The sequence below is a fragment of the Uloborus diversus genome, chromosome 8 (assembly GCF_026930045.1).
Source record: "Uloborus diversus isolate 005 chromosome 8, Udiv.v.3.1, whole genome shotgun sequence".
Classification (NCBI taxonomy): domain Eukaryota; kingdom Metazoa; phylum Arthropoda; class Arachnida; order Araneae; family Uloboridae; genus Uloborus; species Uloborus diversus.
In genome coordinates this window covers 98,410,339-98,432,762 of record NC_072738.1, presented here as the reverse complement: position 1 = coordinate 98,432,762, position 22,424 = coordinate 98,410,339, and the positions used below count along the sequence as shown (strand labels likewise).

Here is a 22,424-nt window from a genome sequence, read left to right as displayed (position 1 = left end):
TTTGCATCCATCAGTCTTTGGCTTTGCGTGCATGTAGTGCGTCAGCATTGTGTTTGCGACCATATGTTCCTTATTCTTCTTACTTCTTATCCTCCCCTCTACACCTTTTAAAATTTTTCCCAAGAGTTTAAACTCACCCTGTATACTTGTATATCATATGCTTGTATGTAAGTGTCTACTCGAGTACGTACGTGTATATACGTGTCTACCTGAGTATATAAGAGTTCGTATACATACGAGTAAAAGCAAGTATATACGTGTATAGTCGAATGTATATCTGCATAGATAAAAAATACCTATATCGCAGATAGCCATATACGTATTTATTGATGCATTTATGTGAATACGTTTATGTACGCGCCTACACGAGTACATGCGTATGCATACGTATATACTGGTATATTTAACCCTACTTACTGAAATAACAATACATATTAAGGGAAATTAATATTTAATTTATATCTGCCTTATACTTAACTATTAAGTGACAGTAGAGGAACAATATTCGTTAAGCCTAATATGATGACCACTTTACCCCATCTTACTGAAATTGTTCTAAAAAATTATCTAAAATACATTCAGCTAACTGCTAAAGAGTAAGCGATCTTAAGACATGTAGGAAGCTTCCTGTGCCGTCAATCTGTTCATAATTCTAACAAACAAAATTTTCCAAAGAAGTTAAAAGAGGTGTTTAGATTTTTAAAATTTTCATGTTTACACAAAATATTTTTTTTTTACCAAATAAAATTTTGCCAGTTTTGAAATTTTGTATTCAAAATGTAGTTTCTAACTCACCGAACCTGAAATAAAATTTTCACATTCATTCGAACATTTATTTCCAAGCTATAGTCATTTATTTGAAGTATGACCACTTTACCCCATTGACCACTTTCCCCCACCAGACCCTATATTTTATTTTCAAACTGTCTGAATTTTAAAATCATATAATGCGTAGACATATTTTGGGTTATTTCAATGTGGCTTTTAGATTTTAAATTTGATTCAAGTAATTGACGCAAAAAATATATATATCAAAAGTGTTTCATAGTACAACACTCTCCCCTACTGTTTAAGACGTTGAACGTAAAAGGTGAGCTCTGTAAAAAAATTATGAAATGTTACTGGGTGTTTCCGTGTTACGTTTCGAGATTTTAATGATTTTTATCTTCTTCCTGGAAAAATTAAGTATCATTGTCGAAAGGTTTCCTGAATTGCTATAAGTTGCACGAATGCACTCTTTTCACTTTTGTGAAAAGATTTTTAGTTCCCAATTTAAAGATTAACTGAGCGTATTATAAAGTGTATCGACTTCAGTACAATTACGGCCCGTCAATACTAAAGCTTCCAAATAAAGCGAATAAGTATAAACTACGTTGCTTTGCAAGAATTTCAAGTGAGTAAAATACTCGTTACTTACTTGAAATTCTGGCTCAGCTTGGATCATGTTTGCAGTATTGCTCTTGGAACTTCCTTGATAAATCAGAAAGATTAAGCCAAGGAATTACTTAGTGTACTCTAAATTGTCCAAAGACACGACACGTGTTTAACAGGAAAATTTCTTGTGGCCAAGTGGCACTCTTGGCTTCCTTAAGAGGTTTTCCATCTCCAGTTCAGTCATATTCCTATGCCGGGCTGATGAGTGCTAAAAAGCACGAAACTGCAGTCCTCGACTGGAAATGACTGTGCTGGCGGTGTATTTCAAGGTACTTATATTTTTCATTGTTATTCAAATGCAAATGTTATGCAACGATACGCAAAAACTCACTACAAAACCTCGAACGATTTGGAGCGCCACACTCTATACACTCATAAAATTCTAAACATTTGTTAACCGCTATATTTTACCTCAAAAGGTGTTATTAACGGCGAGTAAAAAGTAGTGTAAGTCGAAAAACGCTGCGTTTCATATCTCGGTGAACATTGGTCGTACTAATTACAAACATTTTGTGTTGGAATTCTTTTTGAATGAGGATAATTTCCCTGGACATAAGTTCGGGGACTTGCGGAACGTATAAAAAGTAAAAATTTAATTTTTGACTTATTTTTATTTTTACTTCAAACTTTCAATAGCTCAACTATGCATCTGATTTTAAACAATTTTGCAATTGGAAGTTTGCATCTAGGACGAACGGTTGCAAAAATAAAGGTCTTGTAGGTTTAAAACGGAACACCCTGTATATATTTATAATAGTCAGGTATGATGAAGTGTAAGTGATATATTTTGTTACAGGAAAGGAAGCTCAAGAGAAACTGGAAAAGTGTTATGACATTTTCGACGAAGAGGTATGACATATTCTTTCTCTTTTATGTTTAGTTTAAAATAAATACCCCTTTTTTAAAGACTGAAACAGAAAACAATGTACCACGATACATATTAAACGGGTCTCAAAACTAGTATTTTGCGCTTTGAACCTTAACATTATCAATTGGAATGTTTGTAAAATTAGCTGGTTCTAAAATTGTAAACTCTGAGTGAACAGTAAATCGATAGGTACGTCAGAAGAGCGCTCATGTGAACACGGGACATGTGAACATGGTATGTTTTACTAAGATCACTTCAAGCAAAAAATCTGGAAAAATTCTCAAATAAGGAAACTACCAGCTGTACAGGCATAGAAAAAACGAGCTGATGTGTGCATCACATGACTTTGTTTTACTCCAATTTAATGTCATTTCCCCATTATTGGCAATTTTAATGTGATTCAATAGTTTACTCTCCAAATATCACCAACAGTTGCAAAATTGAAACCAAAAAAAAAAAAAAAAAGCCAAATTAGTCACTAAGTCGTCAACAAAACTTGGTGACCAAAAGACTGGTGATATATCGCCAAGTGTCTGCTAAATTATTACACCACTTGAGTTTACATCTAAATTAACAATCATTTCCCCCCAAAAAGGGGCAAAAGACCCCTTTAGAAACACCCGAATCCGACCCACCTAGAAGTCAAAGTACCAAATTTCACTTTTCTAGGACGTATCGTTCTTGAGTTATTCGGCATACATACGCACATACGCCCATACATATATACTACATACAGACGTAACGAGAAAACTCGTTGTAATTAACTCTGGAACCGTTAAAATGGATATTTCGCGTGTGTATACGTTCTAAGTCACATTTCCACGTGTGGTCGAGTCGGAAAAAAAGCAACTTTCATTCGGGGGTGAACAAAATGGAAATTAAGGCCGATTTTTGGGTGAACCTTTTTTCGAATACAATACTTACTTTTTGGTAAGAGGAAGTGAAAACAAACACTTTTAATTATTCGGCCATTATACATGCTAGAAAGAAAAGAAAGGCGTCATTCGAAATAGTTTAAAGTCTTCTTCAAAAGTATGCATGTAAAATTTTGATAAGGGACCATTTACAAAGTAAAATTAGCACCAATTTTTGATTTTTAAATGAGAACCCCTACCTTTTGCAACATAATTATATTTAAGACAGCAAAATCAGTCTGGGTACGAAATTTCATTGCATTCCGTGCAGTAGAACAGAAGTTATTTCTTAAAGACTATTTAGGGACCGTCATCACATTTAAAACGCGACATCCAAGTCACGGTATATCAGGTAACGGAATGTAAACAAGGAAAAGATCGAGATTATCCAGCTCAATTCATGATTTTTTAAGTTTTTTTTTTTTTTTTTTCAATTCTTTTTTTAATTCGATACTTTTTGGCTAATAATGTTGCGCCACAAAGCGATTTAGGGTCGAAAACTTTTTTTTTTTTGAAAAAGTTAAAATATTTACTGATTTATGTCAATCTGGATTAAAATTAGAAAGACGGATGAGGTCTGGCTGGTCCCTCGCATAGATCGTTGTTTAATAAATCGATTAAGGACTAATTGAAAGAAATGGAACTTTTTGAATTTTTATATTATGAACATATAATGGATTGTTTATTTAATCATTCAGCCATTAGCCTCATAGAAATGTAAATATTGAACTTTATATCAAAAAAAAAAAAAAAAAAAAAAATATGATGTAAACATGTTTGATAGATGTATTGCACCTATGTTACTGATTTATTTTAAAATGAATAGTTGGTCTTTCGATGTAAAATGGAATTCGCGTTTTTAATTTCGCAGAAAATTGGAAGAAGTTTGGGTCATCGCAAACAGAAATATAAGAAAGATACCACACAACGTGGGAAGACGCAGCATTTAATAGATTTGTGACTCGAGCGAAGGAAGGCCCATTTATTCCGTGAATATTTGCTTTAAATCCATAAAATGAACAAGTTATCAATCTAAAAACTAAGACAGAAACAGGAGAACCAACTAAATACCCGTTAATGAGCAAACCTTTCATACTCGAACTTTTTTTGGGAGCATTTGGTTATTTGAGTTAACACAGCAGACACAGTAGTTGTTCTAGCGGCTTTTTTGTAATCACAAAACGAGAATTTGTTTCAAATCCAAATTTGATGCGAAAGATCTTAATGCGTATTATTATTAAGAAATTATACCACAATCGGCGGCTTTAGTTACACTGTAAAAACGATTCTGAAACGTTCCTGGAAAATAATAGGCAGCTGATATGCCCAATTTCAACCAGTAACATATCTTAAAAAACCAGGAACGTTTTCCGATAAAAGTCAGTAACCTTCCTGAAATACTACGAAATTTTCCCTATTAAAGCCAGTCGTGAACCTTCTACAAAAAATGAATAGATTTCATGTATTTGATTAGAACTTTCCTGGGGCACTAAGAAAGTTCCAGAAGCATTAGCTCAACCAATGCCAAAGCTAAGCGAATGACTGAAAGCAAGAACCAAACATATTCATTGCCTGCAATTATCCAGATACTTATTTGCTTCCATTGAGAGCTTAGTCAATCTAGACGAGCCGTAACTGAACTAAAACCGTACACTTAATAAACACGCCTAGTCAACCTTTAAACTGGTAGCAATAAACATTTTTCACACAATTTAAAAGTCTGCATTCGTGCATCTATTAGCAATTCATAAAACTTTTTTGCGAACATACTTGATTTTGCGGGGAAATAGGTGAAAACTTTTGAAATACCGAAACGTTCCACGGAAATAACCAGTAACGTTTCGGAATTTTTTTACAGTGTAAACATGTAATGGCTCTAAAAAGCAATTTAGTTAAATAATTTTCCGGTGCTGTTTCTAGCAACGAGACTCGAGAGAGAGACAACCCGTAATTTAAAAAGACAAAAGTTATTTTAGCCTAAACTAAAGTGAACCGAAATTAGACTTCTTGTTATATCTTGAATTTTGTAATTTTGCACTTGCAAACAAAAATTTTTTGCTTTTGTTTTGCGCACCACACACATGCAAGTGAAAATATTCGACAGGATCTGGCAACTACCCGCAACATACCTACAACCAAGTTAGTCTATCCAGAGTCTGCAATTTCGCCATTGCTGTGGAATAAGCAGTTAGCAATCGAAACTAGTTGTGTTGGAGGCAGAAGTCATCTCTTTGAAGCTGAGAGTGCGAACAAATTGCTAGCTAAAGTAAATTTATCTGGTGTATGTTTACGATCTCTTGCTGATGAGATAAATCCACCAGTTTGTTGGCACTCCCACTAACTTCAATGACATGACATCTGCTTCATTTCACTGTTTATCCCAGTTCAGGACTGTTCTGTCCACTCTTAGGATGTATCAGAATAGTCTTCGGATGGGATAATCGAACCTCGAGTATATCGTAGCTAATACGCGGGCCACATGCAGCCCGTGAAGCTGGTCCATGTGTCCCGTTATATGCTTAAAGCAAAAGATCATAAAGCACAACGAGTTCCAATGTCATAAAATTTGAATCGAATATTTAGAAATTGGTTTCTGGAAAGCATGCATTTAATAAACTAGGCATCCAGGAATTGATAGTAATTTTTTTTTTGTCATAATTTTCTTTCTTTTTCCATATTTTTCCGTATTACTTAAAAAGGAAGAAAATATTTTCAAATTTTATCTTTGTCTTGTGAGAATGATTTTAATGTGAAATGCACGGACAATGACAGAGATAGTAAATAGAAAAATAGTATTAAAACTATAATTAAAAATGGACAAAAACTCGACTTCAGTTCACATCCAAATAAATGTGTTGTTAAATCTTTTACGAAGTCGAGAAAAAAAAAAACAGTTTACACTTATCCAGAACTACTTTGCACGCAGAATTTGGGCTCAAAGCATGCGACCCACTACTGCGACTGACATTTCCTCTCCTAGATCTTAACACATTGAAAACTATTCAAACACTTTAAAACACTTAAAAAAAAAAAAAAAAAAAAAATATATATATATATATATATATATATATATATATATATATATATATATATATATATGTGTGTGTGTGTGTGTGTGTGTGTGTATGTATTTCGTAAAAACCAGCCAACTGATCTAAGAGCAAATATTACCTGTTGATACACCTGGATACTGTTAAAGGAGGAATTTCACACTGCTGGCTATTTTTCGAGTGCTTTTTCCCGATTGAGACAGGGAAATAATTTTTCCTTTTAGCAAATTATCACAGAGACGAGCCATTCTACACTACCTATTTCAACATAGCTAGCAAGACAATGAGGTTTTCTTGTATGTTCCTGTGAAAAAGTTGTGTATGTTATTGTTTATCAGAGTTATTGTTTTAAAAAAGGAATATACTGCAATATCTAAATGCAGAAGAAAAAAAAACAGAAGTGTTTTAAGTGTAGCTTTTAATTTAAAATTTTCGGTTAAATATTCTTTTATTGGAAATAGTGTTTCGGATTATTTACAGTTTGACGTTTAAACGATATCCACATAAAATTGAAAATTGCAATATTTTGTTGTTCTTCTACAGAGACAGCGAATAATTTTATATATTTAAAAAAATCACAGACGTAACTGTAATGTAGAAAACCACTTAAAATTGGTATGCTTGAATAATTTCATTCTTTTTTTACGAAGAACCCAACTTTCATAGTTTCAGTTTTAAAAAAGTGTACGGTCCCCGAAACAGGGAAAAAATGAATTTTTAACCATAGCGCAAAAACTACTGAATATTTTGAGCTCAAATTTTGGATTCAATCATAAAAGCTCTTCTAGATTGTTTTCCTGTCAAAATTTAATATGGTTTCAGATCCTTTTTTTTTTCAAAAAGTATTATCATAATTCTTTAAAAATCTAAATTTACATTTTAGCTGTTGCAAATGATGTTTTTATTCTTGTGTCGATTTATATTTTGATATAAAAAACAAGCTTTTCCGTACCTAATCTTTTAATGTGTTATATGGTAAAATATCAAAATACGTTTTAACATTGCGAGAGGGATTTTTCAAAACTCAATTCTGAAGTAACGGCTATATCAAATTAAACGAAATGTTGTATACAAAGTTAAAAAAGGATGCTGATCACAAATAAGTCATAAAAAAGAGGATTCTGTTGGAAAATTTTAAAGTTGATGCTCGTTTAATATGAAGATGATCCCTTAACATTAATTTATTAACATAATCATACAGAACACATTATTTCTGAAAAAGAATTCTTCATTTTTTTCTCTAGTGTCAATATTCTTTGAATACAAAGGAGTTTTTTTTTTTTTTTTTTCTATGACTGTACTCTCTTGGACAAGCATTTATAGCAAAGAGCCTTTTTATGTTTCTGTGGTGGCAACTTCTTTGTTTTTGCAGATGTTCAAAAAAATTTTATCACTGTCTTCTTCCCTTGATAACATTTTTAATACTAACCTCTGATCTAAATTTTAGTATTACGAACAATTTTATGAACATTTAAGTAAATTTATGACCATGTTTAAAATTTTTTATGAGTTTAAAAATTCTTTATTTTTGATAGTAAGCACTAAAATAGACGATGAAGCACTTGTGAACACAACATATAGGGGCGCAAATAAACAGTCCCCAAAGCCGCTTTCTGTAATGTTATTGTTAGTGTAGGAGAGTTAGAGTAGGGCTTTCTGTAATGTAGAGTTAGTGTTAGCTAGCGTTAAAATATGAGTAAATATTTTTACTTATTATTTTCCTATGAGCAGTTTGTAAATTTATTATTTATTGTTTTTATTATTATTAAATATTTATTTATTTATTCATGTTTTTTTTTACTGAATAGTTAATCAATAATTTTGTGTTATAAAATACTTAGAGGAAATAAAAAGACACAAAATACTTTTATTTAAATCAAAATTGAAGCCCCAAATAATTTTAAAATACATTATAAAGCAGTATATGAAAATTAAAAATAAAATAGATATAGAATAACCCTTACATATAAAATTTATTTGTATTATGTAGACATCTAGGTTTTTTTTGTCTAGTCAGTGATCAGAACAGGTTAGAGACTTTAGAATTAGACAGTGAGCAAAAATTTATTCGGGAAAAAATATTTTTTTGTGGAACAATTACTTTACAATTGAAGCTGGCACATGGTAGGTTACAAACCCTTCAACGTATTCGTTATTTAGCTAGATAAGTTTCATATCATTTATTTTCCTTTAAATGTTATGCATCTCCTGCATTTTTTACGCGTGTTCAGATGTGACCCAGGCCTATTCACATGTTCTTCCCTTTAGAAGCAGTTGTGAATAACTGCAGATGTTTTTTTAACAATGCCATAAAGTAAAGAAAGATACATTTTTTTTAATCGCAATAAAATTCATGACGAAGAGAAGGTTATTCAACATGAGGACACTTTTGGTTGAGAAATAGTTTAATATTTTTTGCAAAAAAAAAAAAGAAAGGAAATGAAAAAAATTGTTTACACATGTGCCTTTTTTCCCCTACTAAAAAATAAGTGTATCCTGTGTTCTAAGCATTTATTTTATCGTGAAATAAATATGAGACTACTTGTAAGATTTTTTGCTGTTTAATGCGGTAACCCTTTTACTTGCAAAACACGTGACTTGAAAAAAAAATAAATAAAACAAATAAAAATATATTCTTCGATGAGCCTAAAGGATCGCTTTCTGATTTCACGTTTGTATTATTTTCCAGAAAGTATTGTATAGTCAAAGGAAAAAAAAAATAAATATAAATAAATAAAATAAATGAAAGAATAGGCAAAAAACAAAAAGTAAAATGAAAACAAAACACCTCTTCTTATTCAATGACATTTTCAATATGATTCAGATCTACAGAACATTGCTGGCCATCAACTGCTGGATGGGTTGAATGTTTTGAGCGAGCTAGACACTCCTGGACGACTATTGTTAATGACATGTTACGTTGCCATCCATGAAACTTAATTTATCGCTCACAGCACCACAGAACACGTGAACATGAGGCAGTAGAACAACATTAATGTATCACTAACCGTCATAGTTTTGTTTCGAACAACACGAGCAACGTACGATCATTGATCATAATTCTAGCCATACAATGACTCAACTTGTAGCACTAAAAACGATTCAGAAACGTCCCTGGAAAATAATAGGCAGCTGATATGCCCAATTTCTTCCAGCAACATATCTCGCAAAAACCAGGATCGTTTTCCGCTGAAATTCAGTAACCTCCCTGAATAAGCTAGATATCTTCCCGTTTGATGTCAGTCGTGCCTCTGGAACTTCAGAGTAATCTCAGGTAGGGGTAATATTTTAGCTTGGCACCCTTCTTGATTTTTAAAGACAGTTCCATAGGCAGCATTGCAAACATGGCCAAAGCGAAGCCAGAAATGCAATTGAGTACCGAGAATTTTTCTCCCCTGTAAATCTTGCAAAGCAACGTATGGGCGACAGCATGGACGAGTCATAATCGAACTGAAGTCAATACACTTTATAAACTCTCTCAGTTAATATTTAAACTGGGAGCTTTTTTTTTTTTTTTTTTACGTCAGAGAGAACTTGTTGGCAATGATATTGGATATTTCCACAATGTGTATAAAAACCGTTAAAATTCTGAAACGTTACACGAAAATACTGAGTAACGTTTCGGGGTTTTTTTTTTACAGTGAGGATGCTAGTCGTTTTCTTTTATGTTCGCCGGCTTGTGTGATGTACAGTCATAGAAAAAAAAACGAAACACTCGATCGTATTCAAAGACAATTGACACTAGAGACACGTTTAAGGTGTTGTTGTTTCAGAAATAAAGAGTTCTACCTAATTATGTTAAAAAAATGTTGTTAAGGGGTCGTCTTCATATAAAAACGAACATCAACTTCAAATTTTTCAATAAGAACCCCCTTTTTTTATCACATATTTGTGATCAGCATCCTTTTTTAACTTTGTATACAAAATTTTGTTGAATTCGATCCAGCCGTTACTACAGAATCGAGCTTTGAAAAATTCCTCTTGCAATGTTAAAACGTAATTTGATATTTTTGCTCATAAAAAAAAACTAGATTAGGCACAGCAAAGATTGCTTTTTTATATCAAAATATGAATTGACCCAATTATAAAAACATCATTTACAACACCAAAAATGTAAATTTAATTTTTTATGAATTATTGTAATATTTTTTGAAAAAAATATGATCTGAAACCATATTAAATTTTAACAGAGAAACAATCTAGAAGAGCTCTTATGAGGGAATCCAAAATGTGAGCTCAAAATATTCAGTAGTTTTCGCGCTATGCTTAAAAATTCATTTTTTCCCATTTTAGGGGACCGTATACTTTTTTAAAACAGAAATTATGAATGTTAGTTTCTTCGTAAAAAAAGAAAAAAATTGTTCAACAAAATACGCAAACCAATTATAACGTGGTTTTTCTGCATTAGAGTTTACGTCTATGAATTTTTTAAATGTATAAATGTATTCGCTGTCTCTGCAGAAGAACAACACAATATTGCAACCTTCAGTTTTTTGTGGCTATCGTTCAAACGTCAATGTGTAAATAATGCGAAACACTACTTCATTGTCCAATAGAAGAATATTTTATAGAACTTTTAAAATTAAAAGCTACACTTAAAATACTTTTGCCTTTTTTTTTCTTTCTACGTTTAGCCATTGCCTTTTGTAAAACATTAACTCAGAAAACAAAAATTAACATGTACAACTTTTTCATAGAAACATACAATAAAACCTCATTTTCTTGCTAGTCATGTTGCAATATGATAATTTGCTAAAAGGAAAAACTATTACCTCGTCTAAATCGGGAAAAAGCACTCGAAAAATAGCCGACACCGTGAAATTTCCTCTTTAACAGTATCCAGATAGGTCAATAGGTAATATTTTCTTTTTGATAAGTTTGCTGGTTTTTAGGAATTATAATTATTATATTTTTTTTGTAAAGTGTTTGAATAATTTTCAATGTGTTAAGATCTAGGAGAGAATATGTCAGTCGCAGTAGTGGGCCACGTGCATTGAACCCGTATTCTGCACGAAAGTAGTAGTTGTGGCTAATTGTGATTTTTTTTTTTTTTTTTGACTTCGTCAAAGATTTAACAAAACATTAATTTGGGTGTCAGATTAAGTTGAGTTTTTGTCTATTCTTAATTATAGTTTAAATATTATTTTTCTACTTACTTTCTCTGTCATTGTTCGTGCATTTCACATTAAAATCATTCACGCAAGACAAAGATAAAATTTCAAATTATTTTCTTCTTTTTTGAATAACATGGAAAAATATGGAAAAAGAAAGAAAGTTATAATAAATTATTGTTATCAACTACTAAATGCCTATCTTATTAAATGCATGTTTTTCTTAATCCAATGTCTGAATATTCGTCTCCAACATTATGACACTGGAACTAGTTCTACCTTCTGATCTTATTCTTTAAGCAAACAACGGGCCACATACATCAGCTTCACGGTCTGGAATGTAGCCCGCGTCTTCACTGCGATTTGGTTATCCCATTCGAAGGCTGCTGTTGGTCCAACTAATGAGCATAAACGCCTTGAACTAGGTTTAGACGAGCAATGAAGCAGATGTCATGTCATTGAAGCTGAGAGTGCCTAAAAACTGATGGATGAAGAAAATTTATCTTACCAGTGAGAGGCCATAAACATACAGCAGATAAATTTACTTTACCTACCAGTTTGTTCGTACTCTCAGCTTCAATGAGGTGACTTCTGCATCCCTCCCGACTGATTCGACTCCAATGTGCGATATCCACAGCAAAATATAAATCGTAGCCTCTGGATCGCTTAACGGGTGCGACAGTCTGAGGCTCGATGCTATGGAAAATGTTTGATTACAAGTATATGGTGCGCGATAGAAAATTAAATAATGCTAAGCTTTGTTTGTAAGTGCAAAGTTACGAAATTAGAGAAATGACAAGAAGTCTAATTTTGGTTCACCTTGGTTTAAGATAAAATAACTTTTGTCTTTTTAAATTACAGGTTGGACCATCTCGAATCTCGTTGCTAGAAACAGCATTGGGAAATTACTTTCCTCAATTGCTTTTAAGAGCAATTATATGCTTAATAAAAACTGCCAATTGTGTTATGCTTCTTAAATAATACCACGCATTATGATCTTGTGCATCAAATTTAGATTTTAAACAAATTCTCGTTTTTTGATTACAAAAAAGCCGCTAAAATAATTACTGTGTTTGTCCACTGTGTTAATTCAAATAACCAAATTTTTCCCAAATAAAGTTCGAGTATGAACAGTTTGCTCATTAACGGGTATTTATATTCTCCTGTTTCTGTTTTATTTTTTAGATTGATACTTCGTTCATTTTATGTATTTAAAGCAAATTTTCACGGAACAAATGGACCTTGCTTCGCTCGGGTCTCCAATCTATGTAAAGCTGCGTCTTCCCACTTTGTGCGGTACATTTTTTATATTTTTGTGTGCGATGGCTCAAACTTCTGCCGATGTTCTGCGAAATTAAAAGCTCCCAATTCCATTTTACATCAAAAGACTTTCTATTCATTCCAAAATAAACCTTTAACATAGGTGCAATACATTTATCAAACATATTCACATCATAATTCTAGGTATAAGCTTGGATATTTACATTTCTATGAGGCTAATTTGCTGAATGATTATATATGCAATCCAATAGGTTCATATTAGAAAAAGGAAAAAGTTTCATTACTTTTAATTTATCATTATTCGATTAATTAAACAACGATCTTTACGATGGACCAGCCAAATCCCATCCGCCTTTCTTAGGTTAATCCAGATAGACAAAAATTAGTAAATATTTTAACTTTTTTTCCAAAAAAAGAAAAAGTTTTCGACCGTAAATCGCTTTTTGGTGCAACATTATCGGCCAAAAAGTATCGAATTGCGGAAAAAAAGAGAACTTCAAAAAATTTTGAATTGAGCTAGATAATCTCGATCTTTTCTTTGTTTACATTCCGTTACTTGATAAGCCGTGACCTTGAAAGAAGCATTTTCAATGTGGTGACGGTCCCTAAAACGTTTTTCGTTAATAACTCCTGTTCTACTGCACGAAATGCAGTGAAATTTCGTACCCTGCCTGTATTTTGCTATCTAAACATAATTATGTAGCAAAAAATAGGGGTTCCCATTTGAAAATCAAGAGTTGGTGCTCATTTTGCTTTGTATATGGTCCCTCATCAAAATTTTACCTACGTAGTTTTAAAGAAGACTTCAAACCAAGTCGGATAACACCTTTTTTTCTTTTCTAGCATGTATAATGGCCGAATAATTAAAATTGTTTCGTTTTTTTTTTCTATGACTGTACCACTTTTATGCCAGGTTAGTTGCCGTCCACATTTAGACGACAGAATGAACCAGCTCACATCTCAGAATAGTACAAAAGCCCAGTCGGCTTCTCTCCAAATGCGATGCTAAAAACATTATTACAACGAGCAAAATACAGACTTGTAGACAATGGGATGTACAAAACAAACTGATAGGCATACATTCTTATTGCATTCATACGTCTGTCTACAGTTTTTTGGGATATTTGCTTGCTAGTAGCAGCAGGAAACTGCTTTGCTACCTCAGTAGCTGTGTGGCGCTGATAAATTTTCGTTGCTAGCACTAAGCACCAATCTTCTGCTGACGTCGTATTGCCCACACGTGCTAGTAGCAGCAGGAAATCATTTTAGGGATGTTGGGAAGACGTACCGGAAAATGCAAGTTCGTCAATTGATTCTTTCCAGTCAAATTTTGCTTTTGAACAACAACGGTCAACGCGCGCTCAATCCTTTGTATCGCTTATCAAAGCTATCACGTGACCAGCAACGTTATGAGTCTAAAATTTGCATACTCACAGCAAGTCGTACTGTGTCCCGAACTCATTCTAATTTCCATATTCCCTTGCCTTCCACTTTGTGGTTGCTAACGCTGCTATGGCCATCCGTCCTTAGCAATTGTCCACCAGTGTACATAGACGGTTGTACTCAAGAACAATGGTAGGGAATTTCTGGGCATTGTAGGGAGTGATCAGGTGGTGATGAAGGGGGAGGGGCGCAGCTGAAAAGGCATTTCTCCACCCTTTCCTGTGTCTCACGAGGTTTTAACGTGGTCAAGTCCTTTAGACCTATTTTCATGGTATGTCCCTCAGTTGAACAAACACTGTCTGTTTGCTGAAGGGTGCGATGTAAACACAGAGAAAAAGAGAATTAAAAAAAAAAAAGATATCAAAATCCTGGAAAATTCGTACCGACAAAAACTGCAAAAGTAGATATGTTGCAGCTTTTGGCAGAACATTTTCCCGACCAAATATTCTTACACTGCGAACAAAACTTAAAAGTAAAGTATCCGTTAGTCCATAATACCATCAAAATATTTGCAAAAATTAATAAAATGAACCCAGTACTTTTAAAAACATGTAAATTCCATAAAACTTGAGGGTATAAAATGTTTCTGCAACTATTTCTTTTTTTTATGTTCTAGATTTTTAGAAAAGATACAATAAATTTTAATGTACTTGAAACTACGTTAAAACATGAGTGCAAAGCATTTTCCTGAAACTTTGCATCATATCAGGTTTCTGTTACTGAAAATCTCTTATATGAAAATACTGAGGACTAAGGTAATGACATATCAAATCTTGCTTTTAGTAATTTGTGTTATTTCTTGTAGGATCGTAAATTTGGAGTCCAATGGATACATGATGCAACAAAGGGCGCCACAACCGGGAGCGACTTAATGGATGTCGTTGAGCAGTGGTGCAAACTGGAAGAGTATGCTAGGGTAAGTTGAGATTCCAGACCCCTCGTTTTTTTTTTTTTTTTCAAAAGTATTATGTTAGCAGAAAATAAAAGATACGATCTTTTATCCTTTCTTTAGTTGTTTCTGATGCCGCATGAAGTCCTTCAGTGGAAAAAAAACGACTTAGGTCACTAATTATCAAAAAAAAAAAAAAAAAAAAAAAACCCTAACTCTTGGGAGTATTGTCATTCCACTGTAAAAAAAATTCCGAAACGTTACTGAGTATTTCCGTGTTACGTTTAAGGATTTCAGTGGTTTTTATCCTCTTCCTGGAAAATCAAGTATCATTGTCAAAAATTTTCTTGAATTGCTACACGTTGCGCAAATCCAGACTTTTCACTGTTGTGAAAAATATTTATATCTCCCAGTTTAAAGATTAATTGATCAATAAAAGATATAACTCAAAAAGCCTCGTTAAAAATTGTCTGCTTACACTGTAAAAACAATTCTGAAACGTTTCTACAAAATAATGGACAGCTGATGTGCCCAATTTCAGCCAGTAACATATCTTGCAAAATGCAGGAATATTTTCCGCTAAAATTCCGTAACCTTCCTGAAGTTATCCTGGAATCCTCCTGAGAGATTCAGAAATCTTCCTGTTAAAAGCTAGTCGTGTGTCGTGTCTGGAAAATTAGTGTAAACTTAGGAATGTATTCAGTGTAACGATTGAAGATGAAAGTCAGGTTACAGGTATTATGTATCAAGCTAATTTATGGTATGACATATTTTTCTTCTTGTCCCCCACTTTTACCTTGGAGAAGAACTTTTGTTCCTCTAACGTTACATGTCTGACCAATAAAAAGTGACCTGCACATTTTGGACGGTTTAAAACTTATCAAAAGTCTTTATTAAAAAAAAAGAGAAAAGAAACATAATTATAGTAAAGCATCTGTGTTCATGATATTTGATAGTTTTTCCAATATATATATATATATATATATATATATATATATATATATATATATATATATATATATATATATATATATATATATATATATATATATATATATATATATATATATATATATATATATATATATATATAATGATTAAGTAAAGGTATGGCGCTTGCATTTATTTCACTAACATGGCTTTTTTTTTTTGACTTCGTCCAAATGTTATTGAATAAGACTAACATCTTAAATAAAATATTTTAGTCAAAATTGATACTGATATTGAAAAAAACAGATATTTCTTGGCCGAAAAAAATGTTTGTTTGCATATTATGTAAGGAAAAAAAATGTTGATGTGTCAGGTCAATTTTCATGAAATTGCTCTTTAAAAGATTTTTTTTCTTCGTTAAGTTAAGCTTGTTTCATTTTTTTCAGTTAAATAGAACAACAGATACAAACATTTCTATTTTAGCAAAATGTTCTAGGCTCAACTCAATTCAAGCCCAGAGCTAAAGAGGAAAATAGAGACCACGAACTTGAAAGCGACTTTTCAAACGTACAAAACTGCCATTTTGCAACGCTCATTAGACCTTCAGCCCCTATAGCTGTGCAAGTTAGTCGGTAAAGTCGACTTGTCATTTTCAAGGGGTTTTAATTACGCGAAATCTTTTTGTAAGTATTGTCCGTTTTCTACAATCCTAAGGTCCCTATAGTAGAAGAGCCGACACATCCGCCATTTTGGAGCAAACGTGATCCAGTGCTTCATAACGATAGCATTGCTGCTGATGTTTACATTTCTTTAGCTTGTGTTAAATTGAGTCAAATGGACGGTTGTTCGCTGTTAATTGAGCAAACAGCTCCACCAAAGGATTTCAGCTCTTCAGATTTCCAGCAGATGCAGAAAGAAAAAAAAAATAGATAATAATAGCCCGTGAAGTGACTGGCGGCCTGGAAATGACGCCAATGTTTTCAAAACGTCACCAATGTTCACCTTCGCCCTCTGACTCTCTTGTTCCCTGCTGTGCGAATGATTGCCAATAAAGGTAGCTTTCCCAGTTGTACGTTTGCTCCATCTCGAACGCAGATTTCAATTTTGCACGGGGTGATCGGTAAACATATCCCCTTGCTTGTAAATGAGACAACCAAACAACCTTAACTTAGGCATGCGTTTTAATGTGCAAAAAAAAATCAATGTCCTTTACATCAATTACTTCACTGGTCAGCTGTTACTTTCGTTATTCGTACGCTTCGCTTAAAAAACTGCAGCTTTTACGACAAAATGCTGTGATCCGACTATGCCTTCTACCGAAAACAGCGAAATGGAATCGTCAGATACCACGTGTCAAAGGCGGAGTCAAGTGCTTTCTCGTGAGAAACGGACAATGTACTTGATTTTCAGAGGAATCTGATTGAAATCTGAAAAATCTTGGAACGTTGCCCAAAAATGATCTGTGGCGTTTTGATTATTTTCTACAGTGTGTGCCCCTTTTAATAGTTTTCATCGTTTTTTTAACGTATAACACAAAACAAATGTTCCTAATTTCTAATTTTATCTGTGATTTTCTTTTTCAGCAATCTACTATCTCTGAGATAAGTGGCAAAGGCATAGATCATTTGGGGGTGAGTCAATATTTTATTATTTTCATAAGTTAAGGCTTCAGAAATATGAGCTTTTATTATTAGAAATTTAGTATAATTTTTGAATTTAAGATAGCTTTTTCGTATGTGCGGAGCTAAACTTAAAAAATAATTATAATTAGAAAAAAATGTTATTTAATGCTTTTAATTATTTTTCAATTCTTTTTCGGTCAATAGAGCCTGAACAAATTGTTATGTTAATGTATTGTTGTTTATAACGAAGCACAATTGAACTATCTTCAACTGGTTGAGCGTCTGCAACGATGAAACTTTCCCCAAAAATTCAGATCAAGTCCAAAATAAAAATACATTTTAGGTATAAGTAGTGCAATGAATTTAATGGTGTAACAATATTGAAACTGCCCAGAATTTTCACTTTTATTTTTTAAGACGAACTCTCATGCCTGTCCTTTTTGCTACATGGCAACCTTTAAAATGAAGTAGAGATTCAGAGCCCGCATTCAAAAGGTGAATCACTTGATTTAGATGACACGTTTTCAAAGTTAAAAAAAAAAAAAAAAATCCTAATCACATATACGAACGTAAAGCATTGTATTTAGGTAAATTATGTCACAAAGGACCACCAGCTGACAATAACTTAGTATTGATATAAAGGGTCTATACTTTTGTGCTTTGCACAGCAGTATACTGTCGTGCGAAGGGTTTTTTTTTTTTTTTTTTGGTTTCTTTATTTGATTTAATTTTTTATTTTCTACATTTATTTTTCATTTATTGTTCTTCAGCTTTATTGTACAGTCATAGGAAAAAAAAACGAAACATTTTTTTATTATTCGGCCATTATACATGCTAGAAAGGAAAGAAAGGTGTCATCCGACTTGGTTTAAAGTCTTCTTTAAAACTAGGTAGGTAAAATTTTGATAAGAGATCATATACAAAGCAAAATGAGCACCTACTCTTGATTTTCAAATAGGAACCCCTAATTTTTGCTATATAATTATGTTAAGACCGCAGAATACAGCCAGTATACGAAATTTCACTGTATTCCGTGCAGTAGAACAGGAGTTATTAACAAAAAACGTTTTAGGGACCGTCTCCACATTGAAAACGCTTCTTTCAAGGTCACGGCTTAAATGGAATGTAAACAAAGAAAAAATCGAGATTATCCAGATCATCGTATAGATAGTTGTTTAGTAAATCGAATAAGGAAAAATTAAAAGTAATGGAACTTTTTGCCTTTTGTAATATGAACCTATTGGATTGCTTATATAAACATTCAGCAAATTAGCCTCATAGAAATGTAAATATCCAACCTTATACCTAGAAAGATGATGTGAATATGTTTGATAAATGTATTGCGTCTATGTTGCAGGTTTATTTTGGAATGAACAGAAAGTCTTTTGATGTAAAATGGAATTGCGCGTTTCTAATTTCGCAGAACATCGGCAGAAGTTAGGGTCATCGCACACAAAAATATAAAAAATATACCGCACTACGTGGGAAGACACAGCATTAAATAGATTGCAGACTCGAGCGAAGCAAGGTCAATTTATTCCGTGAAAATTTGCTCTAAATACATAAAATGAAAGAAGTATCAATCTAAAAAATAAAACAGAAACAGGAGAATAAAAATACCCGTTAATGAGCAAACCGTTCATACTCGAACTTTATTTGTTAAAAATTTGGTTATTTGAATTAACACAGTGGACAAACACAGTAATTGTTCTAGTGGCTTTTTTGTAATAAAAAAAAAGAGAATTTGTTTTAAATCCAAATTTGATGCGAAAGATCATAATGCGTGGTATTATTTAAAAAGCATAACACAATCGGCGGTTTTAGTTAAACATGTAATGGCTCATAAAAGCAATTTAGGAAAGTAATTTCCCAATGCTGTTTCTAGCAACGGGATTCGAGATGGTCCAACCCGTAATTAAAAAAAGACAAAAGTAATTTTAGCTCAAACCAAGGTGAACCGAAATCTGACTTCTTGTCATTTCTCCGATTTTGTAAGATTGTTAACAAAACCTCGCATTATTTGATTTTGTTTCGCGATCTATATACCTGCTAACTAATATTTTCTCAGGTTTCTGGCTGGCGCACCTATAGCAATACTATACGCGGCATACCCGACGGGCGGGTTGAACTATCCAGAGGCTACAATTTCATCCTCATGATAGATTTTTCAGTCTGGAATCGGAACTAATCGTGTGGGATGCAGAAGTCGTCTTATTGAAGCTGAGATTTTGAATAAACTGGTAGGTAAAGTAAATTTATCTGCTGTATGTTTACGGCATTTCACTAGTCAGATAAATTTTCTTCATCCACCAGTTTTTAGGCACTCTTCGCTTCAATGACATGACACCTGCTTCCAAGTTCGGTTAAGCCTAGTTCAGGGCTGTTGGGCCCATTATTAGGACCTAAATGTAGTTGCATCGTAGTTAAGACGCGGGACGCATTCAGTCCGCAAAGCCGGTCCGTGGGCCCCTTGTTTGCTTAAAGAGTAAGATCAGAAAGTAAAAATAGTTCCAGTGGCGTAACGTTGGAGCCGAATATTCAGATATTGGATTCTGAAAAACATGCATATAATAAGATAGGCATCTATAATTGATAACAATAATTTATTATAACTTTCTCTCTTTGTCGATATTTTTCCATGTTATTCAAAAAAGAAGAAAATTATTTGAAATTTTATCTTTGTCTTGCGGGAATGATTTTAATGTGAAATGCACCGACAATGACTGAGAAAGTAAATAGAAAAATAGTATTTAAATTATAATTAAGAATAGACAAAAACTCAACTTAATCTAACACCCAAATTAATGTTTTGTTAAATCTTCGACGAAGTCAAAAAGAAAAAAAAAAAAAGTTCACAATTAGCCACAACAATTACTTTGCGTGCAGAATTCGGGCTCAAAACATGCGGCCCACTACTGCGACCGACATTTCCTTTCCTACATCTTAACACATTGAAAATTATTCAAACACTATACAAAAAATAATAATAATAATAATAATAATTCCTGAAAACCAGTAAACTTATCTAAGAGCAAATATTACTTTTTGACCCATCTGGATACTGTTCAAGGCGAAACTTCACACTGTCGGCTATTTTTCGAGTACTTTTTCCCGATTTAGGCAAGGCAATAAGTTTTCCTTTTAGTAAATTATCACCGGAAAGAAAAATTAATTCTACACTGTCTATTGCAACATGACTAGCAAGACAATGAGGTTTTGTTGTATGTTTCTGTGAAAAAGTTGTGCATGTTTATTTATTTATTTTTTGAGTTATTGTTTTACAAAAGACAATGGCTAAACGCAAAAAAAAAAAAAAAAAAGAAGTATTTTAAGTGTAGTTTTTAATTTAAAAAGTTCTATAAAATATTCTTTTATTAGACAATGAAATAGTGTTTCGCATTATTTACACATTGACGTCTGAACGATATCCACAAAAAACTGACGGTTGCAATATTGTGTTGTTCTTCTGCAGAGACAGCGAATAAATTTATGCATTTAAAAAATTCATAGACGAACTCTAATGTTGAAAATCGACGTTATAATTGGTTTGCTCATTTAGTTAAACAATGTTTTTCTTTTTTTACGAAGAAACCAACTTTCATAATTTCTGTTTTAAAAAAGTATACGGTCCCCTAAAGTAGGAAAAAATGAATTTTTTTGCATAGCGCAAAAACTACTGAATATTTGGAGCTCAAATTTTGGATTCCCACATAAAAGCTTTTCCAGATTGTTTTTCTGTTAAAATATAATGTGGTTTCAGATCATATTTTTTTCAAAAAATATTAAAATAATTCATAAAAAAACTAAAATTTTATTTTAGGTGTTGTAAATTGTTTTTATTATAGGGTCGGTTAATATTTTGATATAAAGAAACAATCTTTGCCGTAGCTAATATAGTTTTTGTGTTATTAGTAAAAATATAAAAATACGTTTTAACATTACGAGAGGAATTTTTCAAAACTTGATTCTGAAGTAACGGCTGGATCGAATTAAACAAAACTTTGTATACAAAGTTAAAAAAGAATGCTGATCACAAATATGTGATAAAAAAGGGGGGTTCTCATTGAAAAATTTGAAGTTGATGCTCGTTTTAATATGAAGACGACCCCTTAACAACAATTTTTTACCATAAGTATGTAGAACTTTTTATTTCTGAAACAATGACACCTTACACGTGTCTCTAGCTTCAATAGTCTTTGAATACGGTCGAGTGTTTCGTTTTTTTTTCTATGACTGTACAAGCGTACTAATTTAATTTTTACAATAAATAAAACGCAGAAAACAATGCAAAATTCTAACATTTCCTGCTGCAGTTCTGGTGCAGCTTCAAACTTTCTTGAAATGACGACACAGTTCTCGAGAAAACGCAGGAGATTTATTTTCACTATGTACAAGAAAGATCGTTAACAACTGCTAAATTCACCATAGCAATTAGGCAAATATCAAGTAACACAGTAGACTCAACTATGGCACACGTATTACATCCAAATACATAAAACAACCCAGCGAAATGCATTGTAATAAACACAGCTGATACACTCTCAGTACAACCGCGTTCAGCCGAGACTGACGCCCGCCGTCAGCCGTGGCTATTTATAAATCTCGAAAGAGACCTCTCAAATAATCCACAAGATTCCCGAAGTTTCCTTCTATTTTTTTTTATTCATTCACAAACCTTATCAATGAAAAACTGGGGAACCGCATACTTCAGTCGAATATACGGGGTCTGTGTATTCATTACAAGAAACTATTTACATGTTACGTTATTACAATAATTTTAGATGAAAGGTAATTTAATAAACGCCAAATTTAGCTAGATTACGACAAATTAATGAAAAAATAATTACTATTTACAGAATTTGTAACACAACTAAACACCGAA

General features: G+C 32.7%; 1 protein-coding gene across 1 annotated transcript in view; it reads left to right on the top strand.

Moving 5' to 3' along the window:
• LOC129228105 (uncharacterized) overlaps positions 1-22,424 on the top strand; it is a 47,779-nt gene that overhangs the window by 10,249 nt on the left and 15,106 nt on the right. The window contains exons 2-4 of the mRNA XM_054862747.1: positions 2,231-2,283; positions 14,907-15,017; positions 17,504-17,551. Coding sequence (XP_054718722.1) covers positions 2,231-2,283; positions 14,907-15,017; positions 17,504-17,551 — 212 coding nt within the window. The remainder of the gene's footprint in view (positions 1-2,230; positions 2,284-14,906; positions 15,018-17,503; positions 17,552-22,424) is intronic.